General features: G+C 39.5%; 1 protein-coding gene across 1 annotated transcript in view; it reads right to left on the bottom strand.

Annotated features, from left to right (window-relative positions):
* GFRA1 (GDNF family receptor alpha 1) overlaps positions 1 to 26013 on the bottom strand; it is a 145756-nt gene extending 119743 nt beyond the window's left edge. Inside the window, exons 1-3 of the mRNA XM_082764717.1 lie at positions 25494 to 26013; positions 24125 to 24427; positions 22757 to 22840 (exon numbers count right to left, since the gene is read on the bottom strand). Of these exons, the coding sequence (XP_082620843.1) occupies positions 22757 to 22840; positions 24125 to 24427; positions 25494 to 25533 (427 nt within the window). The 5' untranslated portion in view covers positions 25534 to 26013. The remainder of the gene's footprint in view (positions 1 to 22756; positions 22841 to 24124; positions 24428 to 25493) is intronic.
* Positions 26014 to 27833: the final 1820 nt, after the last annotated feature.

Below are 27833 nucleotides of genomic sequence, written 5' to 3'. Positions count from 1 at the left end.
GTGGCAGTTGTTTACAGAGAGACAGGAAGGGGTATGTGTGATACAAATACCTCCTTGTAGATGCAGAGAGGCAGAGGGAGAATGGGGAGGATTGAGAAGCCCTGTATATTTAATACAGCATGCTGCAAAGAACATGTTAAAGAGCTGTTCCTATACACAAACTGCATCCCAGCTTCACTGCTGCTTGCATCATGGGAGAAAAATCTCTTCTTTCCACTGCGTCCTGAAGTGTCTTCCTCTACCCTTCAGAGAAGGACTAAATGCATTTCACAATACCACTCAGGATCTGCCTTTGTGCACAAGCAAAATGCTACTTATTTATATTTCTTTTCATATTTTATTTGGGAGGAAGCACAGAAATTCCAGTATGCCATTCTCTTTATACAAAATAGATACGAATGAAGACAAGATGAAGTAGGATGCCTCAATGGGGATCTATTTAAAAGAAAAAAAAAAAAAAATCAGTGCTCCACTTCACCCTTTGACATAACTACTGCTGCAGAAAAGCAGTGACCACACACTTTGCCTATCTTGTGAAGTCCTCATAGTAAACTGTGAAAGATTGCTATATCCATACATTATTACTGAGAATATTGGGGCTATATGAGTTCTTAAGAAGGACACAACGAGTGAATAGCAAAGTCAGGACAAGTCAAAAGTCTCACTCTAAAGTCAACTAGTGGTTCTTGCTATTGCGGAGTATTTGGGAAAACAAACAAACAAACAAACAAAAACCTTAGGGACCTTTCTGTATACATCTAGTCAAAAATCAGACTAATCAGCCTACTTTGTATTTATTTGACTGCCAGTTTGCAAATAAGTATCTGTGATTCTCAATGTTTCCTAAATATTTTTCCTCTGAGGAAGACATCTGGGTTTCCTGATAACACTGAAAGTTCTGGACAGAAAAGTGCAATTTCTTTCTCAAGGCCTTTGAGGCTTCTTTTTTTCTGCCTTATGGAAACCAATTATGACAGCATTGTTCTGTATTTGCTCCACTGAATTATCATGTTTTTTAACACAGGTTGCAAAAAAGATTCGCTGTTCTTTCTGTTTTTGGACACCTCCATTATTTTAAGATTAAGAACAATCCTTTACTTACTATTTTATTTGTTTTGATATTTATTCTGTCTCCAAGTACTATGTACGCTAGAAGGTGTTTTCCACCATCTCAATCCAGTGTTGTCAGGGCTCATTTTCTAGATGTTTTGCCATTATCCCTTGCAATTCACAAGTTTCAGAGTATCAGCCCAAGATCACTTCCTATTTTCAATATTTTGCAAAGTAGAAGGCCAGAATGCCATAGTTTTATCCTTTCTTTCTTCAAGTCTTTCAAGTATGATTCTTTACCACAAGAGTTGTAAATACTAGCTCTGCTCTCAAAGAATCATGTAGAAAAGATATCACCCCAGAAAAAAACACATACACTTGCTTTTATTTGAATGAACTGCCTTTCACTACAATGCTTTACAGCTTTGATTTGTTAAGACATTATATAGATATAAATAAAATAACAAAAACAGCTTTGCACTAGTAATCCATTTACACATTTTATGGTAGGCTTTCATTGTTATGGATCATATTAAATTTAGTAGCAAGGTTTTTAAAGGCATACACCGAAGTGCAGTGGTCTTTTTTTCTGTTCATAAACTAAAAGCTACATTCAGAACAGGATATGTTATTAGTGGAAGTATGCAAATACTACAATTTATATCCATTTAGAATTTCTTAAATTCAATTACTTTTTAATTACGATACATTTAATTCAGACATAATGAATTCAAGTACAAATATTTAGGCTGTATTATTAAAATCTCTGGGATATAAAAATATATTAAACTCCCTCCCCCTAGCTGTTAGTGATGACTTATCTGAGTCTAGCAAATCCATATAGATTACTTTTTTTTTTTTTTTTTCCAAAGTACTTTGGCAAGGTCACTTCTTCGAGAGTTGAAATGTAAATTACTTATATTACAGCTGTATCCTCAAAAGTTTTCATTTTGTGGATTAGTTCTCCCTGAGCTTTTTCTTGCTCCATCTGTGCTATTTTAAGATTGTGAAGTCTGAAATGTTTGCTTTCATAAAAAGACATGTTAGGACAGAACAATCAGGAAAATGAGTTTCCTTTAATGTGACAAATGTGGTCAGGTCCTCCCATATCCAGCCTTTCTTCGCCCCTGCCCTACAGAACTTTATATTTATTAAGCAGCTAATCTCCCATTGCTCCCCCATGGCCTCGGCCACTCTAATCTCTCAAGGTCACCGCGTTTTGGCCTGGCCACAAGAGCATTCTCTGCCCGTCTGGTTTTGTGTCACCAACAAATTTGATCATTGTTGAAATTACATCAAAGAAATACCCAACAAAGATGTGAGGCAGCTGCACATCAGACAGAAAGGCAGCAGTTTTTCGTTTCTGTCATGAAAAGAGCTTCTGTAAATGCAGCTATCCAGAGTGGTCAAACACTCCTCGCAAACCAGTACAGAATTCACTAGTAGAACAGATGCAGCTCACCAGCACGGTGTATTGTGCAACTTGTCCACAAAGAGAGACGTGCATTGTGAATAAGATCTCCCCCAAAACAAATACTCCTATGTCTAATTTATGTTGCTGAAAAAGAAACTATGAGTGTTTCATTAAATAACACAACCTACAGTGAGATATCCCCTATGGAAATAAAAACACTTGCAAAAACCCAAACAGATATAAATATGCATTTGTAATATGAGGACCTTATTCTAAGCACCCCGCTCTATGAAATGGATATTCTGCTTTTTCTACAAAATCTGGAGGCCAGAGGAAAATACTTCTCTAGTACAATTGATATGTCCCAAGTCAACAATGGATTCATGTTGCTAAACTTCACTGATTTTTTTCTGACTTTTTCAGAAATGCTCTCTCAGCTGTATTTGCAAATCAGCTGATAATTAACTCACATCTATATATGCCCTATGGAGAACCTGTGAGGTAGTTCAGAGATCCTATATAACATTTACAGCAAGTAAGGTCTGAATTCAAATAGGATGTTGATTCATACTAATTGTACATACTGTCTAGCTCCTATTTAGCTTTTATTTCAACTCACATACTATTTTAAAAACAAAGATGGAAGAAAGCCAAGAATCATTGCTATGGTAAACTGGCACTGAAATATTGTATAATCAGATTCTCTAGATCTGAAATGCAATAAAAGCTTAGATGCCAACTCAGCTCCTAGTATCAAATTCTTGCTGGCATGCTTCAGCCCTAGTTATGATCCAGCAAGTTTTACTGGTGTAAAAGGTACTTTCCTGGTGTAAAGATTTTACATTTATATCTCATCTTTCCTTCAGAAAAAGCTTCTTTATTAAGCATTAAATGGAAGAAGCAATTTACACATCACCAATTCCCAAGCATTTTTATCAGGATGCAGGTGATACAGTTAAACTACACAGCACCAGGCCTGGAAATGAAGACTGCTGTACAAAATGGAGGTAGGGGAGTTCAAAATACAGAAAAGGAAGTATCTTAGTTTGGACATGACACCACAGCCTCCAGAAATACAAATTCATGGGAATTTCAGGCATGTTAGCAGAACCTAATTTAAATTTCAACTTTTCTCTGTGGAATGGCAATAAATGAATTCTCTGGCCAACGATACCACAAGATGCAGCTGGCTTCAGTAACACTGTGAGAAGAAGATAACTCAACAATTTTTAAGGAGATGAGTCTTCTTTTCTCCTGTATACTATCATAGTTTTTCCTGAGCAAGAAAATAGCAAACACAGCAGCAAGTAAACCTGAAGACTGAGAAACTCTTTCATCTGCCAAATGTGCTAATAGCTGGGGCTTCCTCACCTCTTTGTTTCTCGTTTGTAGGTGTTTAGATCCTAGACTGTACTATCTTCCCAAAATTTTGGAAACTGAAGGAATTACTGGTCTCAGTAATAATGACATTAAATTCATAATATGTTCAGTCAAGACCCTTGGGCATTGCAAAAGAATAATCAGAAACTTCCAAACACAAAGAAACACCAAAATGTGTTGGCATTGGAAACAAAACAGAAGAAAAACAAAGAATTAAACAAAACAAAAGGAAAGCAAATTATCCATGTGCCTTTTCATTGTCCCATCTGTTTTCCAATCTATGTCAAAGCAAGACTTTTTGCGGCAACATGCTGTCTAAAATAACGTAGACACTGGTTTCTCTAACTTGACAGCATGGAAAAATGTTGTTAAATCTATTCAAAAGTAAAGTATTAAATACTGCCATTTCATAAACCTTTAAAAACGATCCTTTATTCCTGAAAGCAATATGCATTCCAGTGTCACTGCCCTAGAGACTACAAAGTGCTCAGTTTGTCCCCATCAGTCACATTTGATAGCTTTACATGGCAAGATGTAATACAATGTACTCAACTACACAACAAGCCTGTCAAGAGTTTGAGAAACGGGGGACTTCTCCAAAAGTAGCTATGAGAAAACAAAAAGGAGTAAGAAGTATTTCTATAGTTGTTTGGTTAAAAACAAAGACACAGCTCAGGAAGTGAGTCAACAGAGACCAACTGAGAAGATTTGGTACTTTGAAAGAAGAATGTGAGAGTACTAGAAATCTGATACAGTCTGTACTAGCAATTATACAGAGTAATAAAAATCAAGCACAGCATTGACGAGCTTTATTCAGCTTAACAGGAAAGCAAACTTCCTTTGAAATCACTCAAAATATTTGAAAGCACAAGCATATTGGCCAAAATATATAAATTAAAAGTCAACGAGGGAAAGACATGCGATTGCCAGATGGTACACCTCCGTTCTTATGTTTGGAAAGTTTGACCTCAACCAAACCTGAAGATAACTGAAGACCCTGAAGGTGCTGAGGACTGCAGAATGAGAGGTAGCAGATGGTGCAGCATCGCTGGATGGGCTGTGAACCATGGGGGAAAACACTCACAGCACCTTCTCACCCTGAGCCCTGAGCTCAGGGCTTCATGAACAGCACTTCCCCCATCTGTGGCATGGCTTCTTTCTCAATGAAAAGTTGAGCAAAACTTAAATTTGGAATCATGTCCCCCAAGCTAGAAAGCAATTCCTGCAATATACATGCACTGCACATTATTGTTTACAGTGTATATGCTACAGTACACACTCTAACATACACAGCAGTGCTTTAAACAACTCCTAGGCATCACTGCTTCTTCTTTTCAATTAAATTGCTTAGTGGCATAATCATATTGATGATCAACCCCTTTATTAAAACCAAGACTTTCGCATCATAGAATGTGTCTTACGTAGCACAAATATACATTGAATAAAGTAACTCAGGTTCCAGATAACTGCATTAGCACTATTCAAGCTAATTAGCCCCACTGAAAAGATGTACTTTTCCACACAGCCTATGATTCCAATCTGACTTCTTATTACAATTTCAGTTATAGTTGAATAAATAATAAATAGGATGGTATACGCCACTAAAATTTTTTTCCACACAATTTTTTAAAGAGAATTATTTTATTTAGAATCTAAATGGCAATTAACTTTGGAGTACACTCAGCAGTTGTAAAATTCATGCTGCTCTGCATTTGTAGAGGTACAAAAGGTCCCTTGTTTGCAGTACTATGCTGACTGATTCCTATGGTAGAGCTGTTGATTCTCTACATGAGTTTTCTCAGATAACACACGGCCTTTTAAATACTGGTGCACTGGGTATTTATAAAGCGTATACATTCTACAGATAAGCTGGGCAAAGAAAGCTTATTGAACTTTGTAATTTAAATGAAACATTGAAAAATGATCAAAGTTTTATACAACTGTTTTTAAATGATGAAGGCAAGTTTTATAATGACAACCATGACCAGTATCAGAGAGAAATATATTTTAAAAGGTATTTGTTTTGTGTACTGAAAATCTGAGGTACTTAAGAAGTATATTTGTGACAAATATACTTAAATTTGCTTTACCATGTCAAAAATAATAACTGCCTGATAAATATCTGTGACTTTTTGCGATACTGTGGTGAATGGGGCTGCAGTGCAATACCTTGTGGTAGGCAAGCACCTCATCTGTCCAACCTCAGGACCCCACAGGTCTGTGCCCAGCACTGTGTGGCTGCTTGCATGACCTCTAACATTCGGTGCTTCCATGCAAAGTGCATGGAGCAGTCACTCTCTCATTTTCCTCGTGATTCAAATCTCTTCTTAGCAGTGAACTTCTACTGACTGAAGCATCTTGAAGAACTGAAGCAGCCACAGCACAGGAGAGCTAATTTATTTTTGTTTGGGTGCATGCCAGCATAAAGCCAGGCAAGGGCGACTACTAAGCTGCAGTCCTTTCAGAGCCGTGGCATGAAAAGTGCCAACATTATCAATTAAACGAAGTCAGATATACTGCTTTCCCTGTGCATCAGCTCTGGATCTGGCAGCTGTGTAATGCACAAATTCAAGCGGCTTGATCTGTTTGGGAGCCTTTTAACTTTCATAAACTAGATGGCTTTACAAACAGGACAAGATGTTGCTGAGGATCTGGTAATGCAGGAAAATACAGCTGCTATCTGACTGCTGAGCTATAAACTCAGTGTTCCACATTAATAATTCTCCCCATCTGTAGTATGAAGTCTAGGGGAAAAACATAAGGCCACTGATTCTGTTCTGCGCAATGCAGATATCAGTTTTGTGAATGAATTCATACAAAGTCTCAGTACTATCTTTCCTGATATATCAGGGCATGCAGCTTTCACACCATAACTGTTTAAGGCTTGCTTGCTCTCCTGAAATGAATACCAATTTTAAGAGTCAGGTGATGATCACAGCAGCCCTTAGAATATATACAGGACACAGGATAAGCATCACAAACAGGACATCAAAGCACTGCATGAAAGCCCATCTTGCCGCTAAAAGAGCCTTTCAGAATCTTCAGCAGAATGAGATAGGTCAGGAATTACTGAACAGTAACACACATATTACTATCAAATGAACTTTTGACAATATAAGAGAGAGTATGGAACATCCTATGCATTGTAAACAATTACAGGTCTTTAATATCAAGAGCCATCCACACCAAAATTCTCTTCTGCTTGGAAGGCATTTCCCAGGCTCAGGTTGATGTAGGCTCCTTACCAGATTGCTCAAAGCAAAGAAACAGAAGTTGGAATACAAGAATAACTATCAAGAACATGTACTGTTTATTGGAAGAAGTAATTCTAGGATCATCTAGCAGAGGCATCAAACTAGTGCATGGAAGCCCATGAGCTTTTTGTGGCGTAACACCAAAAAGCTTTTAACTTACAATCAAAAATGAAATTTAAAATTGCACTAAAAACATGAAAAATATTCTTTACATATCATAGAGCTTAGAAATAACTTAGAGGGAAGGTAATATCGGTGTGAATATAGCTGTGTGAATAAAGTAGGCACACACACATACGGAGTTCCAGAAGATGCAATTAGAGGTAGACTTGCAATCTAGAACATACAAAGACGGAGCATTGTTGACAGTGGCTATATTCTGCAGCTCAACTGGGAAAGCTTCACTTGATCTAAACAAAAATTTTGCCTAAGGAAGGACTACAAATCAGGACCAGTGAAGCTGATCTTGATCTAATGCTGATGGAAAACAACTAGAGACTTAATGGTAACTGAGGCCTACAGTAAAGAGCCCCTAATAATAGAATGTAAATGGCTGTCCTATGACTGAGAGCAAGAGAAAACACTTGTTTTGGGTTAATTATGAAGCACAGCCTACAATAAATATTTCTCATAATTGAATGTTACAAATATGGGTTCTCCACGTTTAAAAAATAAATAAAAATTGCCACATGAACAGACAAAATAATACAAAACACATTTTGCCACCATATAAGAAGGCAAAAATACGAAGCAAACTTTTACAGAATTTGATCTAACCCTCCTTTTAAGAAAAATAAATCTGAAACTAAAAGAAGTAACTGGAATACTATTGTAGTTAGTACAACATATGTTCTTCACAGAACTATGTGACATGATGAAATACTACATTTTAAAATATGCAAACATCACTTTTCCTGCTCTGTCACACGTCCCTAAGAACTGCCATTGGGCTTGGCAAACGGCTGCTGCAGGGTGACTGCTCCCCATCTACCTTATCTCCCCCGTAACAGATCTCTAAGTTTCCCATTAGTGGCCAATTCACAACTAGTGAAAAGAGCAACAATTAGAAAAACGTTTATGCTTCATTACACATCATCATTTATCACATTAGGATATAACATAGCACTAGAATTTACAGAATTATACCACATTAAAAAGCAAACCTGTCATTTCTTTCTCTCCAACATCAAATACAGGAGTTCATGTCCTTCTCCAGGAGGATGCTGCCAACTGCCCAGTTTTGGTACTTGAAGGAATGGCTGTTCAATACACGGGAAAGTACAGCAACAATGGCCAGAGGATTTTCTGTTTAAATATACTTCTTACTACCTGCAGCCCTCTAATTAGCGGTTTGAGAATTTTTTTAGTTTTACTAAGGTACAAATTGTTACCTTCTTGCCTTGCATTAGCCTGCCTCACTTCAGGTGTTACTTAAAAAAAAATAAAATAAAATAAAAATTCAACTGAATACTCAGCATTTACTTGTCACCAATGAAGAAAAGAAACTGCCAGAAATTCAGGTATTGAAATTCTAAGTACAGCATAAAAATTAATGCCGTATGACAGTCATCACAGGATACATTCTCTAAACAACAAAAGACAAACTTCCTCGTGAAGCAAACACAACTTGGTTCTTCTTTGTTTGTTTTATGAAATAAAACAGTGGCATGACTGACAATCTGAAGTGTGATTCATTTTATCAACTCTAATAAATTAAATAGGCTCTGAAAGCTAGAGGTGAGGTTAGGGACTTCTGTTTCCAACAAACTAACACCTTTGAACTCACTTGGCTGTGATGCTACAACTACAGACAGAAGAAATAGCGCAACGAAATGAACTGTGACGGAGCTTGCAATCCAACCGCAACAAATACCGCCTCAAAAATATTTGGCTTTCCCTTTTCTAGATGTCTTTAAAAACATGCTGACCTAAATATCCTGTGGTATAAGGACACCGTACCGCATTACAGGCCGGAAGCTTTGGGTCTTTACAAGCTGCCAGCTGCTGTTCAGCTGTATGAACGGATACGAACACATCCCTTCTCTGCAGTCCTTCCTAAAAAGCACTATGGCAAAAGTCAGTGGTCTTCTCATACCACCTGTAAAGGTTTTGAAAACTCCTACCAGGAAGAAAAATACGCTGTCACAGAATGACCCATCTAAAGTACAGCCAGGAAATTAGGATAAACACTTTTTTCTTTTCAATGGAAAAGAGCTATTTTGGGGGCAAGTTCTGGAAGTTTACAAGAACGAGGCTCCTAGCCTTCCTTTCAGTAAACCTCTTCTTGAATGATTTATGAAAAGAAACTTTTCAGTTGGACAGGCCCGTAATTAGAGATGCATTTGTACCTTAACTCTTCCTTTCATATATGTATTACTCAGATTTTAAGTGCATCAGCAAAGGTGACGTTTGATACTGATAAACCATTAATTTCTATCATATACTGGAAAAGGAATGTTTGAATATAATTTCAAGGCTGTGACAAAAATGAATTGTACAAAAGAGAAAAAGCTACATCCTAAGTGTCCTGACCTCAAAGTGCTTGTGTTTGCCAAATACACGTTAACTCAGCCTTTACATTTAATATGAAAAAAGCTAATGTCCTGCCAGCACCTCCTCGCTCAAGCCTTAAAAAGGCTAGGGATAAAACTGTCAGAAAAATGAACTCAGCCACATCTTCTACAAACCACACAGCTTCTCATGCTAGCACCAGATGTGAAGAGAACCAGTCTAGTTTAACAGCTGGGTGTTACAACGGGAACTAGGTAAATAATGCATTTGCCAATAAAAATTATCACGACTCTCCACGACACCTACGCTGGCTGCACCTCCCGCAGCCCCAGCAGCCCGTCCACCCTGCGCGTGAACTCCATCGTGGAAACCAAACCCGAGCTGCTCCACATGGTACAGAAGAAATGTGAACAGCAGGAGTCCCCCAGTGGTAAAAATACCTCAAAGAAACCTTCGCCTCTGCCCTAATATCCGTTATACACTGGTCCTGGCAGCTGGCCAAAACCCTGCTGCTGAACAGCTGCAGGTGGATTTAGAGATGTGTTTTAAGACCTTTGCCACTCTTTAAAAAATAAATAGTCCAAAATAATAAACATCTGAGAAGTTAAGACATTCAAAAAAAACCTTTCTAGCTTTCCTGTTCTGAACTCTACAAAATCATTCCAAATACGCACAGGAATTTCTAGAACTGAACAATACTTCTCTGCTACTCTGCCAAGTCACACAACAAAAAGGTAATACCCCAAATCAGACACTGCACACAACTGAGATCTGAGGAAAATATGATTTGCAAAGTATTACTCTGAAATACCAGTATTTTCTGAGTTTAAACATATTTCAAATATTGTAAATCCTTTTAAATTCTGAAAACTACACAGACGGCTAAGTAATAAACCTTAATTCTCCAAGACATGCTCCTTGAGCCTCTGATCTTGTTCAACACGTAGCGCTCACTCTCAGGAACATTATGAATTGTCACCCTAATCTATCAGTGACACTCTTTGCCACAGAGGAAGTACAGCTTGCTATGGAGATACAGCAGCTATCTGTTATAAGCACTTTACATGTCTCCCATTCTGATAGCTGCAGTGGGAAGTAGCTCTTTTCAACCCAGTCTGGGTCCATGATCATTTATTATACTTCTCATTCTGGCTAAAGACAGAAACTAGTCACTTTACATATTCTACAAGCCTGAACGCCAATTTTTACAGAGCTGTCCTGAGCCCTTCAATTAGCGCACATTAATTTTAAGGGGAGCTAACCGTTTGCTCTATTTTATTCTTTGAGGGACAAAATAGTTCTTCCTGTAGCTTGTAAATTACTTTTCTTCCTCACAGTCTAGACCAGATATGGCACACTGCCTGCATGACAGAAATCCGTGATTTTTTCTGAACATCCTACCAAGAGCAACTTTAGAGAAAACACTGCTATTTATGAAATCGATTTATTTTGCCTCCTGTTAGTATCATAGGTACAGTCACTTATTGATTATCTTTTAGACACGGTTTTGGTTTTACTATGTCTGTGTAGGATTACATAAATATTTAAATCACGAGAATAATTTAAAATAATGAGGAAAAAGCTCTACATACAGTTGCAGTGCTACAAATACAATTTTGTAAGGAACAAAGGAAGAACACTGCTCATTTTCTTAGTTATGCAAAGTATTGATATTTGTAATATTTTTATGCTGACCTTTTCTCTTTAGAGCAGAAACCAAAGTTTGCAACATTTAAATCCTTGACTGAAAGCAACAGGAAGGAGTTAACTCTCATTTTAATAATCTGAGGAATTTGTAAGCTTACCTGCAATTAGCATAGGTGAAAGCTAGCCTCAGACTCTGTAATCACTGCACAGTAATGCCATACCTAAGCCCTAAAGATGACACCTTCACAAGTACAACCATTCTATCTAAAGTGAATAATTTAAAGTAGATAATTAAGAACACTGCAGAGCAGCTGCTCACAGTGGATGTCACTAAGTCTGTTTTCAGAAGTATCTGTACAGTTTAAAAGATGCCTGGAGATACCAACACATTTTGTAATAAGAAATAAATAAATAAAGCTAAGCTGTCACAATTATTCACCATTTATGGCTGTGGTTATGCCATTAATGATGTCCCTAATATATTGACAACCTCACCTTTTAGTCGCTAGTTCAAACACAGTGCAAGAGGGTAATGACCAAAAGTATTTATACTGCATTCATACGGTGAACTACACGGAGTGAGACTGGGGGAAGGGGGCATGTTACAGGACAGATACGTGAGCTACAGAAATCATCACTGTAATTGGCGCCTTTGTTGGCAGCTTCCGCAAGGAAGACAAGGATTGAGTGGGGAGTGAAAAATGAGCTACCTACCTTCTCATTTCTAGGAGTACTAGAGCCCTACTCCAGCAGAGGGTTGTTTTACTCAGCTCTGCCAGACCAGGCATGTTGTATGGACAAAAACACAATACCATTTCATGGATAACTAAGGCATATGGTAGCATTTTCCTCAAAATTGGTTAATTCTAAACTTATTCTCGTGTATGCACTTTAATCTTCCCACAGCTCTTAGGGAAAGGTGAAGGGCGTGAAGATAAGATATGTTTAGCTATACAACAGAAATGTATTAAAGAGCTAAATGAAGCTTCAAGTCAAATTACTCTCTATGTATTGAATGAAAAAAACAACAACATGGTATGCCTTTCTACCTAAACATTAATGCAGCAATATTAATGCATTCACTTTCTACTCAAACCACAAGAGCCGTGTGGATATCCCTATGTAGTGCAAAAAAAGAAAACAACACCCTGCATCCAACAAATCTCTCACCAATTTATACACAAGATCAAATACGCTAACACACCACATTTCTTTACAAGTCTCCTTTAATTTTCTGTTGTGAAGGTGGGACATTTGGCAATGGGAAGAGACATCTCACGCATCAGCAGCCTTGGGGAATGTTTGCTTAGAAGCACACACACAGTTTGACCTCTCAGAGGATCAAAGCAGTTTACTTCATCAGGTCATAAGTGTTATCAACCACTGCAAGTTTTTGTCTCCCTTTCACTATTTAGGAGACTAAAATTAAGCAAATAGCTTATGAGGGAAATAATTATGGGTTTATGATAAAACTGTAATTCTCGTAACTTTTCATATAAGGCTATAGCAGGCGTTATCTATGCAATCCTTTAAAGAAATCTGACAAGCAAATTTATCAATTTATAAAAGCATTTCAAGTAGTGCAGACACCTTGCTGTCTTCAATCATGTCTCATTTCATGATGGTGCGTGTGGCGAAGACTTGTTTGCCTGTGTCCTAATGGATAACATGAATTACACTCCCATGGCAATACAAAATGAACAATAAAAATGATTATTTACTTTGCCATCAGGTGCAGATCCTGTAGGTGTGAAGGAAAGCAAGTAAAGCTGCAGGGACTGGGCTTTGATTTGGCATTGTATTTAGACATTCTGTAGTTGAGAACTAATTGCGCTTAATCTGCTCAATAAAATTATCTTCGCTGCTATTAGTATCCCAGACTTGTGCTATTATATAATCCTAACCTATTTTTTAAACAGACATTTTAATCTGCTGCTTAAGCGTTCATTAATGCAAAGTCACTGCTGTGCAGAATAGATTCCACTCTATTTGCAAGTGGCAAGCCTGGGGAAGTCCGGGTATTTGGACATAATTCCTTAAAACTACCAGCAAAAGGTATCATCTTTCTTGATTTTCTTTATGACCATATTCCATCTGGAAAAGAAGATGACTCCAAGAAATGCGATGTCATTTGTAAATATGATACAGCATTACTCAAATAATTAAATGTGATGTATGTGTTCACACATAACAGCTTTTGGACACGATCTTACTTTCTTGTTTTATTTCTGAATCTGAGTAAATAATCTTCATGCCAACTAACCTAAATGCATGAATTATTTTCCATTTTAAGAATCCTGAGATGCTCAATTATCCGGTACAACTGTCAGCCATCGACTGTACTTAATTGTCTGTGTGTTCCAAGTCCATTGCATGTTTATTTATATCACTTGCACAACACAGTAGATGTTTTATGAGACTAGAATAAGATGGGATATGTCACAGTCTAATGCTTTGTGATATGACAGGAATCGTACCCATTTTTTTTAATCTTAGTTTTTCAAGGAAACATAGGTAAGTTGAGTATCAGTCTCCTCTCTCATCTCCATACCCCTGATGTTCTCAGCAACCTTTTAACCCACAGGACATGCTTGGCCACGTTTGACATAGAATGGGAACTTCTTACAAATGTGATGAAAAACCGCAGGTTTGGATGGAGGAGACTGACTCAAGTGGACCCGCCTGCTGAGGAAAAGGCAGGTATTTCTCCGTCTCCAAAAAGAAGAAGGTGCCAACCCACATGTATTATAGCCACGTGCCTAACATCCAGCCAGCTGCAACACATGCTGCCCCATAGAGACCAGCAAGGTAGGGCAGAATTAAGGACAAGCGAAGTGATGAGGAAGCATCTTGGAAAGAGCACAGCACAGAGACAGAAAATAGGAGCTGTGTCTGTGCAGAGAGCAGGGGGCAGAGAGGAGATTGAGGACTTGAATTTATAGGAAACCGGGCTTTATTAGCTCCATTACTCAGGAACAATTTCTTTTATTAGACCACATTTCAAACTCTTTATATGGAGGGTGAGAACAGCTTGGAGAACGCTAGGAAAAAAAAGCAGAGTTATAGGGCAGCTCTCAAGAAGGAGAGGAGGCGACGCATCAGCAGAGGCACGGGACAGTGGAGGACAGGGAGGCGCCGGAGCACGGAGAAGGGGAGAGCAGAGTGGGGGCAGAGAAGGGCCATCAGGAGAAGCCAGCAGGCAGGAGAGCGTGGAGGAGCCTGTCATAAAAAAGGGAAAGGAAGGAACAGGTTTTGCTGAACTGAGTTTTAATACTGAATTTAGGGTGCAGAATTTAAAAGGAGGGAAGTGGAAGCTTTTAACACTTTTGAACCTCATCAGCTGCATGACAAAACTTTAATGGGAAGATGTATTTTATGGACACCAGACAGTGATAAAATCATATAACCAGTGAATGCAGAAATTCATCTTTATTTATGGGTTCCTACTCAAATTGTTTGATATCTTCAACTCTCTTTACAACCCATCATTTCTGTGAATTTCTATGCAGGAAGAGCTATCTCTATGCCATTAGACTGTGTCATGCATCTCTCATGTTAAATTTTCGGCTGAGTGCAGATTGCACAGGACAATAGCCTGACACAAAAATTGTCATCAAAGCATCACAGTAACTAAAGAACTATCCAGAAGATAACTTAATTGTGTTAATGCCCTAACTACATCAATAGCACTGTTGCATTAGTTTCACCCAATGAAAATGCAATCATGTCAAAATAATACCGAAACACTAATATAAAATAATTACAGAATTGGCTTCATCAACAAAAATAGCCACACTTGCAAAATCAAACCTGTAAACACATTCCTTTCCAAGGTTAAAATAATACAACGTACAGCTTAAAATAAGAAATGTATGATGCTTATCACAAATAAGTTCTGCCTTGCAACTCAGAAATTCGTATTTCTTTTCATCACATACAGGCATTTTACTCTCAGTGTTTTTTAGCATACTGTCAACTCCTGACAGATACCACTGGCTTTTCCAACGCTGCCAAAGTTATCCTTGAGAATCAAACACAAATAGGGCTATAAAAGTAAAGTTCTAAAATATTTTAAAATGTTAAGAGCCAGACTGCAAATCACCTGCCAGGAGCTGCACCTTGCTGTGCCATCAAGAGATGGCGAGCTGCAGGATGCTGCTCTTTTTGGCACTGTTCTCTGCATTTCACGAGGGGATGCAGCTTACTGACAAGCCCCCTGAGGAAGACTGCTATAGACAGATGCCTCACCATCCCTGCTGCACCAGTCCTCCTGGTACCTGCACCACTGCAGCATCCTTGTGCTGCCATAGACCTACGTCAGAGGAAACACAGGCTTTTTCTCTTGCTCTCACCATGTCATGCCTTCAACTGCTAAAGAGACTGCTGCGTCCAACTGCTTATCCCTGCAACACACCAGTTTGAGGATACCTGACAAGAATGTGAACTTCTTGATGAGTTGTTTTGTCCCCCCCACAGCCCATGACTGCTCCTGCCAGCTCCTTGAAATGGATGCCTCCCTCCCTATGGGTGACCAGACCCTGCTTCCCTCCTCAGGAATGAGCACCCCATCTCTCCAAGTAATTCCACCAATATCGCTGGGATATCAGCAGATACCTGCGCACCTTTGCTCCCACTTCCTAAGAAGTAGTGTGGTACTTATACAAACCATAAGGCTGGCCTATGATTAGAAACAGCAGGATACACAATTTGCTGCTCAAAAGCATGTGCACATGTTCGTTTGATACCTGGTTCACCACACTATAATTGAGGCTTTCCTGCAAAGATACAGACTAAAGGAATGGCAATTCCGCTCTCCAAAGAGGCTACTTGAGACAAAGATGTGCTTCACTGTACGTACTATATGCAAAAAGCAGAATGCCAGGCCATGCTTATTCAACCAGCTATCTCCCATCACTTTCCTTTCAGGCTTCAGGAGAATACTGCTCTCCTTGGAGTTTCCTTCAAGTCTCCTACATAATCTCTCTTGCTCCTAGCATTCAAGGAGATGTTGAATATTCATGCAGAAATACTCTGTGTTGTATCACCAGATGCTTCCTCCTTCCATGGAATGGATTTCATCCCATTCCCATGTTGAAACGGGTTGACAAGCCCTGCCTAGACTACTGGGAAAAGCAACTCTGCATTTGCTCAGAACTGTGCCAAGCTAAAGAGGATAGAAATTTTCTTCTAACAAATCTTCAAAGATATTATAAAAAAGGTTCCAATTATCTCACCAAGGCAAGAAATATGGACTAAGCTGTGAATATTTACATATTCTTACGTGGTGTTTCAAGGCCTGTTCATGTTCCTGCTGAAGTTAAAGTGTGTATGCACTGCCTTTATAAGATAGTCAATCAGTTACTTCAGCAAGGTACTTAATTCCCCTCTCATAATCAGATCTAGCTTCAAGAAATGCAGAAAACAGGAAATTCAAAGAGCTCCTGCAAGCCAACAGTCACCAAAGTGACACTCTTTTGTGTGAAGTCCAATCTGATTATGGAAATGGCAGAAATGGAAATCAGCAACTAGTATCTATTCAGCCTTGATAACTTGTTATCTGACTGGAAGCCAGCCTAGTTGTCTCTGCAAAGAAAATCTGCAGACAGAAATGTCAAAGAACACAAACATTGTACATGCTCCTATTAGATTTATTTTTGTCAAACTATTTTCATTTTGTTAAATGCAGCTAAAATAGATGCCCGGGTTTGTTTGTTTGTTTCTTGAAACATGCAAAGGGACACAAATTCTCACTGGAGCGTTACTCCAGATTACAATTGTAACAATCATATTAAGTATCAGTCCAAAAACTATTATTCTGATTAATACATAATATCTGAGAAAGGAAAATATAGCTATGCATCAGACATTCTAGTGTAGGCAAAATTAACAATATGTTTTTACTTTTCTGTTTCAAAAGCCTCAACCGCACGTCAGAAAACCAGAACTAAGCCCAAAAATTACCACAGGAAACAGAATACATTGTAATCAAATAAAAAGATTTTGATGTGTTATGCTTACTTCAGTGGGAACAGAATCAGATTGCAAGACTCCTATTAACTTAATAGGATCTGGTTTATTGTTTATGAAATTGGGTGAATGTGCAAGGTAAGTAACATGAAATATATTTTTTCTGAAATTAAAAAAAAAAATGCAACAATATAAGAGGGAAGAGCTAATAGAAGAGCATTGTAAACAATCAAGAGAAATCAACATATTTAGTAGTTTGCAAATTAAATTGCCCTTGTAGAAATGTGGCACTGCAAATATTCTTACAACAATGTCTAAAGAACATGTTAAATTAGAAAAATACATAGTATTTGAAATACACATAGATTTAAGAACAGACTCAGGATTAGAGGCCTCAGGCTGCAGGAATTGGGGATGTCATACCATATTTACTCATTGCAGAAGCCACTAATTCACATGCCACAAACTCCAAAAGGAAAAAGCAGTGAATCTTTTCACTAGGACAGAGACTGTAACATAAATAATAAATATAAATAAAAATAATAGATGTATATCTGGATTCTATAAAAGAAAAGTAGTTTACTAAGTAGCAGCAGGTTACTCTTACTTAGTAGGGCACAGCTCTTACGTTAGCACAAGAATTGTTATAATGGATGGGGAAATATAGTCAACTCTTGGTTAAAAGAATTTGAGGATTAGGAAGGCCTGGACAATATTAACACACTATGACACGGTGTTTTCTCATTGTGTACCCTGCGCTTTACAGAAGTAGTAGAAAGAGAAAGGATGGGCACAATGAATCCTGAAGAGCTTTAAGCACATGGACAAGGAAGCTCTGTTTCTCTGGATCCTGCAAATCCATTTTGAAATACCCTAGTCTTCCTCCCCTGCCTTTGCTCATAGTAACTTTTCCAAAGGAAACACTTGCAACCCACTCTCTGTGATGCCTGCACCCCAGCCTGGGAAGGATAAAGCAATGGGGAGGACCTGAAGGAAATGTTTTGCATACTGGAGTTCATTCTTTCCCAGCACCCACTTTCTCACTGGTGAACTCCAGTGATACAGGATGCCTACAAGACTTCCAATAGCTCAGATGAGGGGAAACTACTCCTTTCTTCTGAACTACACAGAGATCCTACAGGGAGACCCATCTCCATCTCCATGAAATCCTTAAGTATCCCACAGAAAGACCATACATAAAATTGTCTAATTTAAACACCACCAGCACACACATGGAATGAAAATTCCATCACTGCTGACTTTTTTATAGTCTCAACTTTTTAAATGCAATAAAGGGCCACCTTACTGACAATTATTGTTTTCATTCATACTTCTAGCTTACTCAGTACGCCACTACCTTCATCTGCTGTGCTCCTCACATCACTCCAATGAGGAATTGCACCCTCCTGTAAGAAGCCCCATTTGTTGTGCTGTCTACTGAACTCTCCCTTTTAATTAACAAATTTACCATTGTAAGTATAGAGTATACCCTTTTTTAAAAAATTTAAGCTCCCAAATACTATCTGCAATGAGAGATTCAAAGTCTTTGAAGAGCAAACAGCCTCTTACAAGAAAAGCAGAATCAGGAAAATCTCCTTTTTGAAATACAGTCATATGAGCCAGTTTCTCTCTCATTTGTTGCTGACACAACACGCACTTTGCAAAAACAACTTACTATACTAAGCATGTAACCAACCACACACTAAGCATGTAACCAACCACAGATTACCAGCAAAACTTCCATGTTTAAGAAACCCTGATTTTTGTTGCATGTTATTTAAGATTATTTTTAACATAGCAGATGTAAAATAAAGAAGAAGCGGTACATAGCTGAAAATTTGGATAATAAACCCGTGATTAACTAGGTAACTTAAAAATGAATCCATATGCATATGTCATCCTAAATATGTTGATCTAAATATTCAGTTCTTTTTAACATTATGTATTTGGTTCACACCACTTCACAGCCATAGCTTAAGGCTTTTTATTTGGCTTTAGTGCTGAAATAAATGAGACATTTCAGAAACATTTATTTTGTAAGTATTTCTACAGATACATGAAGCTAGAGTTTTAATGTAAGATATTTCCTTAATATGCCACATAGATGACCACTACCCTGTATCAGTTGATATTAAAATAGTAAGGTATCTTTCAGTCATGATGGTCAAATAAAATACAAATTCAAGAGGCAAGCCGTTCCCAAAGTAGTAAAAAGCTGTAGATAGCTTTAACAAGTGACAAACTAATTCAAGCGTCTATGCTTACTTTGGTGTGAAACTCAACTCTTAAAATCAAATCAACAGATTTTGCATTTACTGTAGTTGTGATGTAAGTCAATAGCCTTAAAATGTTTTCACCTCTCAGAAGCTGTTAAGGTTTAAGCAAAAATGGTTGTTTAAGCTTTACATCACAGTAAGTAACCCAAATCTGCTACTCTCTGAAACACACACACAGGTCTTCAGTAATTCCAAGGGCTGCCTACTAGCATGGAATTCACAACCTTGAAGCAGAAGCTCCACATCAGACATGGTATTTCTAAAGAAAAATCAGACATATATATGGCAAACCAAAAAATAAGACAGCTCTGTACTGGGAAGAATTACAGTCCTGGATTTCGCAATGTGAAGTGTCAGGACTAACTTCAGAGGAGGAGCTGAATTCTAAACTTAAAGCATAGACAGAAAGGAAGGAAGGTCAAGCTCCTGAATACACAGAACACATTTTCACAAGTAAACCAAACACTGAAATCACATTCCTATTTTAGTCATCATTTTTTACATTACACTTGCCCTGAAAATTTAGTAGAGTCAAATACAAAATGCATGCTTGCTATAGTATCTAGATATATGATACCCTGTGCTTAACTAGCACTATGGTAAGTAATTTTGTGGGTTTAGATTTTTATTTTCTATGTTGTTGGACATTGATTTAAATTTTACATAGAACACTTACCTTTTCTTTATAGTTCTAGATGAATTAAACCACTAGTGCCAGTGCAACGCGGGCCACTTACAAATATAATACAAAGCTTCATTTTAATTGCACAACCACATCATTTGTTCATATTATGTTAATGTGAAATGGAGTGAAACTACAAATCAGTAACAGGGTTAGCAATATATTCCTGAATTTTGTTTTAAGTCAACATATTGATGCTTGAAGGAATAAGAATATGGTGTTCTGTTTAAGTAAAGGATGTAATTTTGAACATCTTGCAGCACAGAATCAGGCCAACTTTAACCTCTTTTTAAAACTGTCCTCCATTTCTTAGACTTAGGTGTGCTCCAAAAGACTTATATAAAACACAAAATAATCCTGTTAGCCAAACATCTCCCCCTGCCCCCATGTACCACAAAAGATGATTACTGTGATTTTCTACACTGTTTCAAAAAACTAATAATAAAAAAAACAGCAGAAGCAGTAGGCTTGATATATACCAAGTCATACAGTACCATAAAATAACCTAAATGAGAACCATGGGTTAATCCCTGCTTTTAATTGCACCCAGGTAACTTTCATGAGAGTTAACACTGCAGCAACATTTGTAAGAATATATTATCGTATTAGCAGATCAGCAGTTATGACACTACTGCCAATACCGCTTGTACACTTTTTCTATCTTTAAAAAAAAAAAAAAAAAAAATCAGGACATAAAAATCTTACAAAGTTCTGCTGTTTGGGGTACGCAAAGAGTCCTGAAAAGCTTGAAGTCTTGGCACCTCTGAAGAATGGTACATGCAGTAGTAACCATGATGATAAGTAAAGTAACTTTTGCTAGTATTTCTCTTAAAGATTGCAATACTTCCAAATAATGCTGCTTTTCCTCTTTATTAAAACGTTTGTTTGTTGTTCCGTGTGAATCTATGCCTCCAATTGTTGTAAGACTGAAACTTCCATCAAAGCAAACAGGAATTTGTGGTGCACCACTAACAGTGAATGTGTCCTAACTAGCCCACCAGCATTCCAAGTGGCAGTGGCAGGAAGGACATCACTTGTCGGCAAATATATCATATTTTATTGTCACACTATATAAGTAGAAAAACTTGTTGCAGTTCTAAGATAATTTGTAAATAAATATGCAATCTGAAGTATAATGAAGAGTCAGAGCGTACATAGGGTATTTCCACAGAGATCATAGCACTGCAAAGGTTGGTTGGAATTTGACCCTTGGCAGGCTGACCATAAACTTTAAGAAAACAGCCCAGAACTCCTCTACATTGATTTTGTATTCAGTTGCTTGTTGTTGGTTTTAATAAATAAATAAATGAAAATTCTTCAGAAATTAATCTTTGCTCTCTATTTCTGCAACAGACTTGCTCACCAAACTCAGATTATCCTTTCAAAGGATGTATGTGATTTGTATCTGAAGCCACATCTTGAAAAGTGACTGAAGGTCTGATTTTCAAAGGCATTAAGACACCTAAAGATGCATTAAGCACTTAGAATTTTTAAAATCGTCTGGGCATCTAACACCTATTTAAATCACTTAGCCCTTCTGAAAATCCCAATGGGCAGTTATCTACATTTTATATGTCTATATGCCTTTGAAAATCTGTACCATTAAATGCTTAACAACCTACATCCCCCTGGCTTTTAATGAGACTTAAGGTCCTAACAAGTGTAAGTACTGCTCAAAATTGGTCAAGCCACTCTCTCTGGCATTTTTTTTTTCTCCCTTCTTTTGAAGAGCAACCTACTAATGCTTATCTGTAGCATGTCAGTTAACTACAGCTTTAACACAATCAGACACACACGTTACGCTCTGCATTGTTTTGTTTTATGAAACTAAACAAACAGAAGTCCTGAGTATGTACTGCAGCTTCATAAGACTTCCTGAAATTATGAAAAAGAATATGAATTCTGACCTGTAAACCCCATCAATGCCACAAATTCATTGTTTCAATATGATCCTAAATTAGTGAAACTTAATCTGATAAAAACAAGCAGCGTAATTTAATTATTGAGCAACATAGTCTAATTATTACAAGTAAGTTCTGAAAGATATGCACAAAGTACCAGCAAAAATTAAGAGAAAAACTGGAAAAAGAAAAAAGTTGTAAATTGGCTCCTTAAACAGACAGCAGTTCCAGAAAATATGACAAGCCTTAATTTGAAATTAATAATAAAAACAACCTGTGTGAAACTATGAAGCATTCCCTTATAGAAACATTTGAAAGATTGTCTTCCGTTTCTCTTGAATGTCAATGGGAGGTAACTTGCACTGACCACATTCCCAAAAAGGAAATTAGGAACATGGGGAATCAGATTGCCACCTACAGGAAAATTTAGCATTTATTGTCAAGAATGACTCAAGAAGAATACAAATTGCCATCCTGCCAAGAACTCCTTCAGTTTTACTTATTATTTAAAAACCAGTTAGTATTTTGCTCTGTGCAACTCTATCATGAACTTATTAAATCCAAAAAGTCATTAACATTCTACTTAAGAGGGTTGTGCTCCACAAGCTACAAAAGTTCCATAGCAGCAGCAGATTAAAAGCATGTTTCAGCTAAAGAATTTTAAGTCTGCTTACCTGATACAATTGGTGCTAGCCTGAATATGTCTGATAGTCTGCTGTTAACTGGTTCATAGGGGGAATCTTCAAGCAAGTCATTTCCTAAAGGCAAAAAATATTTTAAATTTTTTTATACAAGAATTCAGGCTAAGATTTTGTGTTTACTTTTACTTTCAAATAAAATTATTCTGTAACTGGAAAAGGTACTCTGCTTTAATCCGCTTGTGTGGCTATTTCTCTATAAACACGTGAAAGAAGCAAGTTGTTTATCCCTGTCACTTGTTCTTTTCTGTCCTTCCTCTGTGAATAAGGTCATAATTTGCAGTAACAGTCTGACATCACCCAGACTGTCCCATCTCAACATGCAAACATGAGAGAAGCTGTAGCAGGGATGTTTCCCATTCGCTCACATTAGCAGCACAGTTCTTATGTAGAGGAGCAGCCCAGGTGGCAGCCAAAAAACTAACATCTTTGGAATAAAACATTCCTAGCAAGATGCTGTTGGAAGGGAAACTTAGTAATGATGCAGAAAATGCTCAAGAGTAATGCAATTTATTATGAAAGTTAGAACACAAATAGATATTGACTCATTAAAATGTTCCAGTTGATGCCTGAATAAACGAACAGAAAGGGATGGCTTCCACAGAAGAATGCAAAAGTAGGTACAGAAAAAAAAGTTTAATGGGGACCACATGGAAATGAAAGACTGCATCTTCAACTCCAGGGCTAGAGAAAAGCAGGGCCAAAAAAAAAAATGACAGATCTCTCCCAAGGACCTGACTGTTCTCAACAGACTATGGAAAGTTTGCCAATGGCATCAATGAAAACAGAAGTTGCAAGTCAGTCTCTGTCATATCCCTTTTAAGCGTCACTTCCTGGTCTAGGAAGCACAGATCTTTTTTCTGCCTCTGTTTGCCCAGGGATTATTACTAGAGTATACTGGAAACAAAAACTTTTCCTTAAAACAATGCTCCTCTTCATATTACATTTAACTGTCAGCAAAGAGCTAAGAAATCAGTTTCAGTGTCCTGTGATCTTGTTAGGTGAGTCCTAATTAAGGACTTGAATTATTAGGAAAATGTCTCCAAATGACTGTTTTTGTAGCTTTTGCACTTGCTAATGCCCTTATCGTTTGACTCTGGTTTAGAAAGGTCAGCTGGGTCCCCTGGAGGAAACCCTCATTGTGGATTTCCCAACAACAGGAGACGGAGCAGCAGCTGTTCTTGAGTCGGATGAAAGGTCCTCAGTTTGCAGCTGAAGAGCACAATATGAATTACGAGGTCAGAACCTCAGTTTAGTCTCAGTGGCAGCAGCTAGCTGACGCGAGGGGCTGCGAAATCACACTGCATTAGGGGGAGTGTAATGTTTCTGTGTTTTGCAACGTACCCTGTAAGCTCTGGTACATGCTCCAGTAAATGCGCAGGCAGTTTTTCTCCTTCTTCATGCCCCTCTTACAGCGGCAGTTGTACAGAGATTTCTGCTTGAGAGCCTCCATGGCGCTTCTGCATTCGTCCTTCGCCTCCAGGCCTGTCGCCCGGCTGAAGTTGCTCTCTTTGCCAGCTACACACTGCCTCAGTGTCCTGTATTTAGTACTACAGCTCTGCTCCTTCAGACATTGATCGCTGGCTTTCACGCAGTCCAGGCGGTCCCCTCCAGGCAGCCCGCTCACTTCTGCGGACAAAAGTACATCTAGAAAGAGGAAACACAAACCAACAAACTCTCTTTGAGGGATGTGGCCAATCTAACCAGGGCTCCCGGGCAGGCATCCGGGAAGCACAAGGCACCTCCTCGCCGCAGGCGGCACCTTGCAAACCTCAGGGTGGTTTCGGAAACCACCTGGGGCTTTCACAGTCTTAGGCAGATCCACTGAAGTGGGAACACACAGAAAGTGGAGGTTTTGACCCTGCCGGTTGGTTTATGAGAGAACGCGAAATGGAATAAAAACCCAGAGGGGTTAACGTGCCTGACACAACGAGCGTTCATTATTCCTTGGATCCACTTTGGAGAAACAAATAACCTCCCCGCTCCCGTGCTTAACTGAGGGGTTAAACACTCAGCCTCACTTTCCACAACAGCTTTGCTGTAATTTCAATTACATCCACAAACAACCCGCTCGGAGAGATAAGTATCCTCGCTGATTGATATTAGCCTCCTTTTTTTTTGCGTCAGTCACTTTTTAAAGGCTGTACACAGTTTTGCTTATTCTACACATATCTTAAAAGGGGGATTTATGATTCTCCCCCCTTCCATTTCTCTCCACGTATGATGCTTTTGCGGGAGAACAAAGCAAATTGCATTAACTCTCTCCTCTCCATCGTGCCCCCGTCACACTCCCTCAGACACACGGACGGAAAGGCAAACACCTCCTGTGGAAAGGGAGCCAGCCAGGGCTGCAAACCTCTCGCAGTCGGGCAGGTTGCCAGCTCCAGGTGAAGATGTGATCCTTCAGCCGGCTCAGATCACCCTCCTCACCCCCTAAGCAGCCTTATCTTATTAAAATGAAAAGTTTTCCCATAACTTGTGAGAGCCCAATTTAACAGGAGGCTACACAGGCAAGTACCTAAGTGTACAACCTCCTGAAGCCCGAAACGTAGACTGGGCTAAGTGATGTGCAGCAGAGCCATAAAAAACTACTGGAAACTTCACTGTGCTGCCTAAACAATAAGCTGGCAACCATCAGGCATCCGATGCCATAAACCCCATGCCTTGCTTTATGAAGCGATGTACAGAAAGAAATCAGACCCCGGCAACTTACCCACTAAGGGCAACGCGAAGTACAAGAGAGCGAGAAACATCTTGCTGTCTTCGGATGGTTTCCCCAAACGAGCTGCTGTGCCACAACAAAAAGGATCAGAGGGTAGATATTCCAAAACCGCCGAGGTCCAAAGACTCCAAGTTCACATCCATTGAAATCGAGGGAGGTTAAAAAAAAAATAATAATAATAAAAAAAATAGAAAACCACCTCTCTCCTCTTCACCACTCCCACCCCCGGCGGCGGGAGCAGCGACGCAAAAGCTGAGCGGCTGAGCTTTTTGCCTTTAATTCTTTTTTTTTTTTTTTTTTCTTAGGTTTCAGGTCTGAGCAACCTGAAAACACCAGGGCTGACTTAGCGGGGGCGCCGAGAAGTGCACGCCCGGCTGTGGCTGTGTGCGAGTGAGCAGCGGCAGCGGGGCACCGGCGCCGGGCGCCTCCTCGGGTGGGCAGCGCCTCTTCCCGGGGAGGGACCGGGCGTGCACGGGGCGGGGGTGGGGGGGACAACGAGACCCGGGGCGAGCCGCTGACAGCCCCGCCGAAGGCTCCCCAGGGTGCTCGTCCCCTCCCCAAACCCGCAACTTTATTTATTCGCCTGCCGGCGGTGCCACCCCTCGCCTCCTCCGCCGCCGGGGCTGGGGCTTCTTTGGCAGGGGCAGGTGCGGCGCCGCCACCTCCGAGAAACTTTGCCCGAGGAAGCCGGGCGGGCAGGGGGCGACCCGGGTGGGTTTCTGAGGAGAAGCCACCACCGAGCGAGTGAGTTAGGGGCAGGGCGATGCCCGGCTTCCCTCCTGCCCACGCCTCCACAGGGGCCCGGCGGTGGCGACCTCCCCCTGCCGGCCCCGGGGTGGCCGCCGCTCCTTGTCCCCTCAGCCCGGCCCCGGGGAGCCCCCCCCGGGGGACATCAGCCCTCAGCCGGCTCCCGGAGGGGGCAGCGCCCCCTCACGTCCCCGCTTCGTGGCAGGTGGCCCTAATGCTGCGCCTGGGGTGGCTTCCCCGCAGCTGCTACCGTGTGGGGCTGCCCCCAAAGCCGAAAATAGCGCCGGTGCCCGGACCTCCTCGCTTTCAAACGCGGAAAATTCGATTCAGGTGTTCTTGGGTTTTGGCTGCAGCCAAATGTTTTCTCCTTGAAAAGGATCAGCCTGCGCTGTACTTGGCAATTTGGCGAGCAAGCTGTTTGGCCCGTTTGACTTGGGGAATGCGCTTCTCCTCGCGACACATGCTGCCCGAAGGAACCTGCCTCTCCTTCTGAGAAGGGAGATGATCAGGCTGGCCACTTTTACAGAGAAAACTGAGTGGCAGATGGAGCTAGACTGTTGTCAGGTACTTCAGAAACACTTCCTTAAAAGCCTAGCATATGCTGGGGTAGACAGAAAATACACCAGGCACAGAACCTTGCTGGGTGGAAGCTCTGTTTTTTTTCTGGTCTTCCACTCCTGCCACTTTCTCTTAACAGGCAGAGCTGTATTTCTATGAAAAACAGACAGATGAACCTGTCCAGAGTACTGATTCTCCCCAAGAAGTCACAGTCCTGATCTCAGGTTGCAACTGACCAAGGCACAACCCTCTGTGTTTTGGTTGTTTAGTATGAGGGGACATATGCTATCCATAGTGGGGAGAAAAAAAAAAAAAAATCTGTTATCTGCTGCATGTACAAGGATACCATCAAAGAGAAACAGACAATGGCCAGATTTTTGGAGTGTTCAAAGATAACCAGAAGGTGCTAAATTGGTGATGGCACTGTTGATAGAAGTCAGTCTCAGCTTTTGAAGTAGCTGCTATATAAGCAATGCAACAAGCTGGCCTTTCCGAACACTTCAGTGCAAATTGAAGTGAGGTACAGAGATGATTACTTCTTCACTGGTAATTTTAACATCTTTATGGCACGCAAAGTTATACAAGTTATTTGGTAGAGCTTAATGTAGAAGCTATTTGTATGTCTAATAAACAGGTAGGTTAATTCACCTATAATTTAGAGGTGTAAGTCAGGAATAGTTACAACATTCATACCAGAGCAAGGCAAGCAAAAGTAAAACTGAAATCCAGACCACTATTTGCAAAACCATTCATGCATTAATGTTCTGAATACATACATATGTAAACACATACACGCAATATTATTTGGTATATAAAACCAACACACTGCACAGCTCTGCATTAATAGTGACTTTTGCTGTTATAAAACACAGCTTTTGTGGGGTGTTTACTATTACAGTGAAATTGAAATCGTGTTTTAAAAGTGTTAAAAATAAAAATGTTACTGGCAGTTCAGAAATAACAAGACATCTGGAAAAGCATGCATCCAAAATGCTGAAGATTGTCACTAAACACTCCTCTTGCCAG

This window comes from Aythya marila (genome assembly GCF_965140915.1).
Source record: "Aythya marila genome assembly, chromosome: 7".
Lineage (NCBI taxonomy): Eukaryota > Metazoa > Chordata > Aves > Anseriformes > Anatidae > Aythya > Aythya marila.
The sequence above is the reverse complement of the archived record's forward strand: the minus strand, read 5'-3'. Positions and strand labels throughout refer to the sequence as shown.